At 44.2% G+C, this 10519-nt stretch overlaps 3 protein-coding genes across 6 annotated transcripts in view; 1 reads left to right on the top strand and 2 right to left on the bottom strand.

The window, feature by feature from the left end:
• LOC111244159 (AMP deaminase 2-like) overlaps positions 1 to 10519 on the top strand; it is a 58579-nt gene that overhangs the window by 22329 nt on the left and 25731 nt on the right. Inside the window, exon 2 of one of the 4 annotated variants that reach the window (XM_086980027.1) lies at positions 6641 to 6727. The exons of 2 other annotated variants lie outside the window; for them this stretch is intronic. The gene's annotated coding sequence lies outside the window, so the exon portion shown is untranslated. Of the gene's footprint in view, positions 1 to 6640; positions 6728 to 8427; positions 8733 to 10519 lie in introns of those variants that run through there. One more of the 4 variants, XM_022790930.2, reaches the window with a different exon arrangement.
• Positions 654 to 2581, bottom strand: LOC111243694 (uncharacterized; the record flags this gene model as incomplete). Its single annotated transcript, XM_022789639.2, has 1 exon — positions 654 to 2581. A coding segment is annotated over one exon (1887 nt), but the record flags the coding sequence as incomplete, so codon positions are not given.
• On the bottom strand, positions 2375 to 4673 carry LOC111244160 (uncharacterized). Its single transcript, XM_022790932.2, has 3 exons — positions 4518 to 4673; positions 4101 to 4362; positions 2375 to 3665 (listed from the first exon to the last, which is right to left on the bottom strand). The coding sequence occupies exons 2-3, from the start codon at positions 4329 to 4331 to the stop codon at positions 3165 to 3167; spliced, it is 732 nt and encodes a 243-aa protein (XP_022646667.1). The 5' UTR covers positions 4332 to 4362; positions 4518 to 4673; the 3' UTR covers positions 2375 to 3164.

The raw sequence follows: 10519 nt of genomic DNA, 5'->3' as shown, positions 1-10519 counted from the left end.
GGCGCCAATGATTTTCTCACTCTTGGCGACAATGGAACCACTCGCAGAGATGGCACCGCTACCCTTGCCATCGGCGCTACCCTTGATGTCGGCGTTACTCTTACCATCGGCGCTACCCTTGATGTCAGCGTTACCCTTGATGTCGGCAACGTTATCAATCGCGCCAACAATCTTATCCTTGACAGCGGTAATTTTACCCTTGAGGTCAATGTTACCCTTGATGTCGGCGCTACCCTTACCATCGGCGTTACTCTCGATGTCGGCGTTACCCTTGCCATCGGCGCTACCCTTGATGTCGGCGTTACCCTTGACGTCGGCAGCCTTATTCTTCACGTCGACAGTCCTCTCCTTGACAACGGTAATTTTACCCTTGATGTCGGCGTTACCCTTGATGTCGGCGTTACCCTTGATGTCGGCGTTACCCTTGCCATCGGTGTTATCCTCGATGTCTGCGTTACCTTTGCTGTCGGTGTTACTCTCGATGTCGGCGTTACCCTTGCCATCGGTGTTACCCTTGATGTCTGCGTCACCCTTGCCATCGGCGCTACCCTTGATGTCTGCGTCACCCTTGCCATCGGCGCTACCCTTGATGTCTGCGTCACCCTTGCCATCGGCGCTACCCTTGATGTCTGCGTCACCCTTGCCATCGGCGCTACCCTTGATGTCGGCGTTACCCTTACCATCGGCGTTACTCTTATGTCGCGTTACCCTTGCCATCGGTGTTACCCTTGATGTCTGCGTCACCCTTGCCATCGGCGCTACCCTTGATGTCAGCGTTACCCTTGATGTCGGCGTTACCCTTGATGTCAGCAACGTTATCAATCGCGTCAACAATCTTATCCTTGGCAGCGGTAATTTTACCCTTGAGGTCAATGTTACCCTTGATGTCGGCGTTACCCTTGATATCTGCGTTACCCTTGATGTCGGCGTTACCCTTGACGTCAGCAGCCTTATCCTTCACGTCGACAGTCTTATCCTTGACAACGGTAATTTTACCCTTGATGTCGGTGTTACCCTTGATGTCGGCGTTACCCTTGCCATCGGTGTTATCCTCGATGTCTGCGTTACCTTTGCTGTCGGTGTTACCCTCGATGTCGGCGTTACCCTTGCCATCGATGCTATCCTCGATGTCTGCGTCACCTTTGCTGTCGGTGTTACCCTCGATGTCGGCGCTACCCTTGCCATCGATGTTATCCTCGACGTCTGCGTTACCTTTGCTGTCGGTGTTACCCTCGATGTCGGCGTTACCCTTGCCATCGGTGTTACCCTTGGTGTCGGCGTTACCCTTGGTGTCGGCGTTACCCTTGATGTCGGCGTTACCCTTGATGTCAGCGTCACCCTTGACCTCGGCAGCCTTATCCTTCACGTCGGCAACCTTATCCTTCACGTCGGCAGCCTTATCCTTCACGACGGCAGCCTTATCCTTCACGTCGGCAGCCTTATCCTTCACGTCGACGGCCTTGTCCTTCACAACGGTAATTTTACCCTTGATGTCGGTGTTACCCTTGATGTCGGCGTTACCCTTGATGCCGATTTTATTCTTGATATCGGCGTTACCCTTGATGTCAGCGTTACCCTTGACGTCGGCAGCCTTATCCTTCACGTCGATAGTCCTATCCCTGACAACGGTAATTTTACCCTTGATGTCGGCGTTACCTTTGCTGTCGGTTTTACCCTTGATGTCGGCGTTACCTTTGCTGTCGGTATTACCCTTGATGTCGACGTTATTCTTGACGTCTGCAGCGTTATCCTTCACGTCGACAGTCTTCTCCTTGACAACGGTAATTTTACCTTTGATGTCGGCGTTACCTTTGCTGTCGGTATTACCCTTGATGTCGTCTGCAGCGTTATCCTTCACGTCGACAGTCTTCTCCTTGACAACGGTAATTTTACCCTTGACATCGGCGTCACCCTTAATATGGACGTTACCCTTGATGTCGATGTTACTCTTGATGTCGGCGTTACCCTTGATGTCAGCGGTACCCTTGACAGCGGTAATTTCATCTTTAACGGCGCCAATTACATTAGATGCAGTTACGGTCTCGACATATGTAATTTTGGCGACGACGGTTTTATTCTCTCCAGTGGCGACATTATCCAACGTGCCGGCAATCTTATCCTTGATGCTGGCAGCGTCACCCTTGATGACGGTAATTTTATCCCTGACGATGGTAACCTTATTCTTACGGACGGCATTATCCTCGACAGCATTAGCTTCGGTAGAAATTTCAGCATTTGTACTGACGTTCTCGGTTGCGGAGGAAGCCTCAGTCTTTACATCGGCAGTCTCAACAGATTCGGTGGAAGTCGGCGCGTCTGTTTCGGCGGCCTCAGTTTCTGCGGAAGTGGCCTTAGCAGCTTCGGTGGAACTCGGTGCATTTGTTTCGGCAGCTTCAGTCTCTACGGAGGTAGTCTCAACAGATTCGGTAGAAGTCGGCGCGTCTGTTTCGGCAGCCTCAGTTCCTGCGGAAGTAGCCTCAGCAGCTTCGGTGGAACTCGGTGCGTTTGTTTCGGCAGCTTCAGTCTCTACGGAGGTAGTCTCAACAGATTCGGTGGAAGTCGGCGCGTCTGTTTCGGCGCCTCAGTTCCTGCGGAAGTAGCCTAGCAGCTTCGGTGGAACTCGGTGCATTTGTTTCGGCAGCTCAGTCTCTACGGAGGTAGTCTCAACAGATTCGGTAGAAGTCGGCGCGTCTGTTTCGGCAGCCTCAGTCTCTGCGGAGGTAGTTTCAACAGATTCAGTCGAAGTCGGCGCGTTTGTTTCGGCAGCCTCAGTCCTTGCGGAAGTAGCCTCACCAGTTTCGGTGGAAGTCGGTGCATTTGTTTCGGCAGCTTCAGTCTCTACGGAGGTAGTCTCAACAGATTCGGTAGAAGTCGGCGCGTCTGTTTCGGCAGCCTCAGTTCCTGCGGAAGTAGCCTCAGCAGCTTCGGTGGAACTCGGTGCTTTGTTTCGGCAGCTTCAGTCTCTACGGAGGTAGTCTCAACAGATTCGGTAGAAGTCGGCGCGTCTGTTTCGGCGCCTCAGTTCCTGCGGAAGTGCCTTAGCAGCTTCGGTGGAACTCGGTGCATTTGTTTCGGCAGCTTCAGTCTCTACGGAGGTAGTCTCAACAGATTCGGTAGAAGTCGGCGCGTCTGTTTCGGCAGCCTCAGTTTCTGCGGAAGTAGCCTCAGCAGCTTCGGTGGAACTGGTGCATTTGTTTCGGCAGTTCAGTCTCTACGGAGGTAGTCTCAACAGATTCGGTAGAAGTCGGCGCGTCTGTTTCGGCAGCCTCAGTTTCTGCAGAAGTAGCCTCAGCAGCTTCGGTGGAACTAGGTGCATTTGTTTCGGCAGATTCAGTCTCTACGGAGGTAGTCTCAACAGATTCGGTGGAAGTCGGCGCGTCTGTTTCGGCAGCCTCAGTCCCTGCGGAAGTAGCCTCAGCAGCTTCGGTGGAAGTCGGTGCATCTGTTTCGGCAACCTCCGTCTTTTCGGAGGATGTTTTAGTTTTTGAGGAAATAACCTTGGCAGCTTCAACGCAGATTAGTACGTTTGGTTTGGTAGCCTCAGTCTCCACCGATGAAGTCTCAATGGGCGTAGCTATGGAAGATTTTTGGGTTCCGGTAATGGGTGGCAAAATGGTGGTTTTGTAAGCAGGGTCGCATCCTGCCAACCACGGTCTCACGCATCTCTGTGTACACGTAAATAAAAACAGGTTAATTGAGATTTGTAGAATTTCGTATGTGCAAGTGCGCATAAAATGCGATTGACTCCAAATGTACTTCCATAAAGTACCACGTAAGAGAATAGTTTAGATAATATACCGAGAAGCCGAGACGTTTCGAAGATCACGTCGTGTCAAATATATATATATATATATATACCGTACAGATGTAAAAAGGCTGAAACTGTCACGACACTGACGCTTGAAAATGCATTAAAGTGCTTTTTGGAAATACTTTTATTAGAGCTAAAAGCTAGGGAACGGTATAGGAAATCGGATCACTTTACCGATATCGTCTGCTTGTATAATAATTGCATAAATAGAATTTTCAAAGGTCAGATGCAGCAATTTTCACAGCCGCTTTATTTAAAAAAACTTAGCAGACATCTCATAAATACAAACCTGCTCGGTAACGCTGAAATGGTCTCCATACTTGCATACGAATTTAGCTGAGAACCAAAAATTGCACACGGAATACTTAGTGCAATCATTGGGATCAGGCACGTAGTGCGGCATGCCGAGTACGATTTTTGAAGGGCAGTCCGATCTACCTGGCCCAAAAGCGAAAGGTTTTGCTTGGGCCCCTAGGGCAAGCACTGCTATTAAGCAGCCCACAACGATAAAGGCCTTCATCCTTTCGGGCGGTTGGTTTGGAAAGCTCAAGCTGCGCGAAAATAAAGGCAAAATTTAAAAAAAAAAAAAAAAGCATCGTCTAATAATGTGCTGGTCTCTCATACAGGACGCCAAATGGACATTCGGATACTGTGTTAGTCTGACAACATTGCTTCGTTACTAGTCAGATATGCTAACTAAGCTTACCTTGAAGCTGCGACAGTAATGTAACCACTACACAGTAATTGCGCCGAATGGCTATGGTTATATACCGATTAAGCCTGTTGTAATCTACCGGAACATCGTAAATAATCTTCTGCGATCTCAATAGATGCCTGTAATGACGATCTACGCGTCTGAAATAATGATAAGACACTGGAATTGCCCCCCTCCAAGGTCAACGGGAGATTGAGGCGTCAACGAGGCATTCCGTTTCCTGCCGTATTACACGAACCGTATAAAGAGAGGGGGCCATCTATATTTATGAGAAAGAATATTGCATGTCATATAACAAGTTATCGGCAACAATTGTATTTTCCTGGATTGTTGACGTCGTCATACTTTACTGCCAATTGTTATACCTTCGCAAATTATTCGAGGCTGTTTATTCTTGTTTTTCTTTTACTTGACCATTGCTTTAGCACAGTAGAAAACTTTTCATTCTACAGCGTCCAGCGCCTTTAGCCAAAACAAGAATAGGTAAGCGTATCGAACACTTTATCGGTCCTTCTACGGTTTTATTTTTTTTTTTACAAGCTTCCTGTGTTTATTTACACCGGTGGCTCTTAGTATTTTCAACGACACACCTAAACACTGTGTAAATGTTATTCATTAGCCAACATCTATTTGATTTAGAAAGATACTATGTCTATTAGACGAATTTAGCAAAAATATATATGCCCTTGTAGAGATACATAATTTTTTTTTCTTTTTTATATTTATATATATCGCAAATATTACTCTTCCTTAGGTATAGGTCAGTGAGTAAATATTAATCGGATTTTTACAATGAATATCTCGACAACAGCGCGTTTGTCAAGCTAGCTGAATTTTTTTTCCTTTTTTTTTTTTTCGTATGGATAGCTAATCTAGGGGGTATATCAACTGGAATAATCTCAATGAGCAGTTTTTCACTGTTATAAAAAACATGTGTGTAACACCTCCGAGAGCATGTTCTTGCGCTAGAGTCATAACGTCTTGCTTTACTTAGCAATGTTAGCTGTTTTATGCAAATAAGTCCTCAGAACAACCTATTTTTCAGTACAGCATTAAGGACTCACCCTTAATAAGAATTTAGGTGAAGTAGTTACCTGCTAGACTTACTGGGTCTTCTCAAACAAGCCTATACAACAGCATTGCCACCGTACAAACAGCTATTAGCTTTTATGAAATTAATCTTTTTCAACTTCTTATTTTTCATTCATTCCTAACCGTCCTGATATATTTTCCATACTTAATTTGTTTTATTTATTTTGGTTTCTTTGCTGTTACTATGCATGTTAACATGCAAACGCCTTTGAAAAGATGTCTACTAGCCGCGTGGCTGAACAGGACACATCATGTTTCCAATACACTTCACTACCATATAGATATAAAAATAGCTGCTTCGAATTGAACGCTTGGTCCTACCGTTATGTATCGATTCACACGGCTGGCTTCAAGTGCGAAACGAACTTGTGTCCAGTTTGAAGCTTGAATGACCTCAAGTGTCCTTAAGGTCATCACGGAATCAGTAGATAGATAACCAATTTAAATTACTGATTCGAAGCGTTTATTAGATATCATTGAAAGGTGCCGAATTATCGAACAGGGTTTGGTGTTTGGAGTGTATTCCAGAGATTCCCGAGAGAGGAAGGCCCAATGCGCCAACGAAGATGATCCGCGATAGGAATAGAAATCCAGAGGCACCAACGTTAATTTACTATGACCTGAAATATTGCTGTAAAAGTAAATGGTCTGTATAGTTAGACTGGTTTTTTTGGGGTGTACGGCCTACGGCCTGTCTAATCTACCCAAACGTTTGGCCTTCGTTGAGCATAGAATCTTCGATACATTTTGTTCGCTAAAAGATTTAATGTAGCTGAATTAAACGTAGCTTTGGATCGGCAAAGTCAGTACAAAGTATATAAGGGGAAATTAAATAAAAGGCATCACCCCGAACAGGCTACCGGTTACTTACAGCATCGACAAAAAATGCCAGTTTTATCCAGAGACGGTAACCGTAACAGCTTTTTTTTTTTTTTTATAATTTCTAAACGAACTTCCCTTTTCTAAATGGGATAGTGATTTTATTTATATATTTATTTTTTTATGTATTTTATTGTTTCTAGGTGTTAAGCATTACATCACCGTCCCAGCACGAGACGAAAAGTGTGTACATACCTGTCCCTGTGTTTCACCTATTAGGCTACTACGAGGTATTGATTATTAGTATGTATTAAATACAATTCACCTAAGCAAATATAAATATCTCAGAGACGTAGTTGTCCCGCCCTAGTGCTCGATGTGCACTCAGAAAAATACAAACTTAAAATTCGTTTATATCATTTGGAAGGGATAACAGGTTCCACACGAAATGGGCCTTACACCTTTTTATGCCTGAATGTATGTCTGTGCATGATCGGCCATTTTGAACGTCTATCCGTATGAACGTAGTTCGGATTTTCAGCAAAATTCAAAAATAATTTTCCGACAAGTAGGTTCCGACAAGAAAGATCGGTTAGATATACATAAAAGATCCATATTGTTTTGTTAACCAACGAGTGTTATGCTTCATAAGAATCTATTAAATCTAAGAATCGATATACGATTCAAAGTGTAGTAATGGTGAAAGCTTCGTTTTGTGACGAGTGGTAAAAATCCTTCAAAAACAATCTGTTTTTATATAGAGTAGTATGCGCGAAGCTGCTGGCAACGCTGGCAGTGTTGACACGCTTTACAACCTACCGCGTTCCTGTACATATTACTTATAAAGCAAATGTATCTCTCCTAAATGGCAGCGAGTTTTTCTTATGTATTTATTCGTTTATTTCTAGAATATTATTGTTCAATCCGAACCATTACCCCTTTTGTATATGAGGGTAGTTAAGGCAGTAGTACGTTGTGTCTAATGGACATGATACGACTGAGACACGGATGTGTTGTTTGGCTAACTTATACAGCTATACCATATATATATAATAGAATCTGCACAAGGAGCGACACGCAAGGCTGTCATTATAAGACCAGTAGTTATAATTAGGTTAGAACCACAAGTTTAAAGGAGCTCCGTTATAAAGTCATCCATTAAACCTGTTATCTCGTTCTGCCTGGAAGCTTGCCTGACGTTACGCGAGTTCATACCGTTTCTAGTCTCTTTTTTACTGGTTATTTCTTGTATGCTCTGAGGTGGAAAAAATCGATATTAGTATTGATAGTTGGCGCAGTTGTGTGGCGTGAGAGCATCTCATTCGAATAAGGCCAACATATATAGCTATGACCTTACCTCCGTTTGCGCATTGCCTTTCGCAGCAACGTACATCAGTCGTTTTTATGATGTAGTTGCATACGTACGTATGCATCGATGCACGGAAGGTTACGCAAACCTACAAAAGATCTGACTCAAACTGATCCAAGGTCAGTTTAAAGGCAACTTTCCGAAAAGTGTATTTACACTGTTCCGCAGTTATGTATTTAGATAATAGATAATAAGAAAAAAGCAACCGAGGAAAAATGTATCATAGACTTAACTTAATCTCCAATAGTATCCAACGGCTTTCAACCACCAGCAGAGTTTGCCTTATTTCAACCCAGTTTGAGCCACCCACGCACGCGAACAAAGAACTCACAGAGCGAATACGGTATGCAATAAAAGAGAGAAAACGGGAAAGGGGAACAGAAATATAGAGAGGGAAAGCTCTGTTCCGACTACCAATAGCAGTCAGCATCTCTCCGAGACATTAAATCTCCTCTGAGCGCTCCTCCTTCGGCCGTTACAATCTGATTTGAGCCTCGCCCATGTCTGGGATTCACAATCTGAGCGTGTATGGGAAACGCTGCAACCAGCCGCCCACTGGCCGATTCTCAACTCAAATACACACTTTACATGTATCTGCGCGCAGAACATTGAGAGTGGTCCGTGCTCTGAGCCATTACGGCATCCTTACTCACCGTTGCTGCGCGAAGTGTGTGGCTGACGCGCCTGGTGCCCTGTCGAGCCTTACAGTGAGCCTGAACTTATGAGGCGCATCTGACTACGATCTGAGCACCGGAATAGGCTCGCGTTCAACGCAGTCATAAGCTGAGGTCGCCGCGGCAATTATAACTGTATATTTGTTCGCGGAGACGGAGCTGGAAGAGATGTGCTGGGCACAGTTTGTGGCCTGCGGCCTGTTTTCTGTGTAAGAGATGTTCGGGGTAGCTACTGCTGTTTGAAGATTCAAGGTATCCGCGTAATCAGGCCGTTGCACTCAGGTGGCGCAACAGTCGTGTAGTTAATCATTGAGCTAGTTGTAGTAGAAAGCTGGAACTTAGGCAGGGAGTCGGTTTCTGGTTGTTTATTCCACGAAAAATAAAAGGCCAGCTGTGTTGACGTATGGTGCTATGCGATGATCGCGTTTTCTTCAGCGAAATCCAAACGGTGTGCGTATATTGCCACTCTATAATGCTACAGAGCTTGCAAAATTGAAAGTCGATGCTTATCAAATAAACGTTGATGACTCCTTATGACTACCGCTAATTCAAATACCGGCAACAGAAAATGTGTTACTTGCAGTGGTGTGCTTTTTTGTGCTTTCTCGTGCTGTCCTCGCCATGTTGTTTGATCGTGGAGGCGGAAGGCATTGATGTAACCGGATGAAAAATTCACAATGTCTGACTAAACGAGATACAGAGGTATTGGGATAGGAAGAAATTTCAGAAGTGCAGGGGCTGATCAATATAATAACGATATATCGACGAAATGGTCTAGAGATTACACAGTCAGCAGATTGAGCTGTATTATATGGAGCAAATGGGGTGACACCAGGTCGTTGATTAAGTATGAAAAGACGCGGTGCGTTGCGGCTGCGGACGGTGAGCGTTGTAGATAGATGACCAGAATAATATTTTTCACTGTTCTTCATATAAAAAAAAGGTTCTATGGCATTCATTGAGTGAACTATTGGGTTCGATTGTAACGTATCAGCTTGATTAGCGTATGGCCATAGATAGAACGGCCTGCGGGAGGACAACAAAGCGGAAAAAAATCGTTGTTTCGGCCACTATTATGTTCTTTGAAGAGACTTAAATACGACGAGATACTAAGGTAAATTCAGGCGTCTATCGTTTAAAGGCAGTAAACCCCGACGGCTTGTGTGGAAAAAGATTAATTAGGAGCCGCAGGCGACCTAATTAATGACACGACAGATCTAAATAGGCTTTTTATAGAAAGCGATCTTGTTTTCGGATCAAAATGCAATATTGAGGATGACTCTCAACTGCAAGTTGAAATTGGCTAGCAGATTATACGCTGTTATATATATATATATGTATATATATATATATAGTAATCTTCAGTTTGCCCCTGTCTACGTAAACAAAGGTTAAGTTAAACAGGGAATTCGTTTAATCTTTATAACTTGGTGGCCTTAGTAAAAGCCGTGGTATAAATTCAGCTTTTTAAAAAACTGGTAGCATTATGATTCCCGCCTGTAAAAGGGACAATTTTTCCTAATTCTCATTTGTCTTCATCCCAGTTGTATCTTCTAAAATATAGCACTTGGTTTTATCGTCTACCGCGTAGCTGTTTTTAGACTATCGATAGAGTCATAATTGTCTATAATTTATTCGAGCAAAATCTCGCATAAGGGCTGTTCCATAAAGATTTGATTGCTCACTAGAATATGATCGTTGAATTTATGCTATTTTTTGTGGTTTAAAAATAAGTGGCAGTTAGGATGATCGGAATTGACGGCTGTCAGTACGGCGTATGACGACTCCTAAGAAAAATATTTATGTAATTGTCCTTACTTTTCCATAAGCAACACAGCTGATAATAATGAACACTGGCGTCTAGTGACGAATCGTCGGCCGAACCGAGAAAATGAACGCTGTTCTACCTGCAGAATTTAACCCTTTACTTGGCCCTTGCTCAAAAACTTAACGCAGAAGTGAACTTTGCGATCTCTGCGCCACGTAGGGTAATTATCCCATATCGAGATTGCCTTTAATCAGCTAACTTGCTAAGTTTG

This window comes from Varroa destructor, unplaced genomic scaffold (assembly GCF_002443255.2).
Source record: "Varroa destructor unplaced genomic scaffold, Vdes_3.0 BEIS01000002.1, whole genome shotgun sequence".
Classification (NCBI taxonomy): Eukaryota; Metazoa; Arthropoda; class Arachnida; order Mesostigmata; family Varroidae; genus Varroa; species Varroa destructor.
Note: the sequence above shows the minus strand (reverse complement) of the source record. Positions and strands in the feature narration are given on the sequence as shown.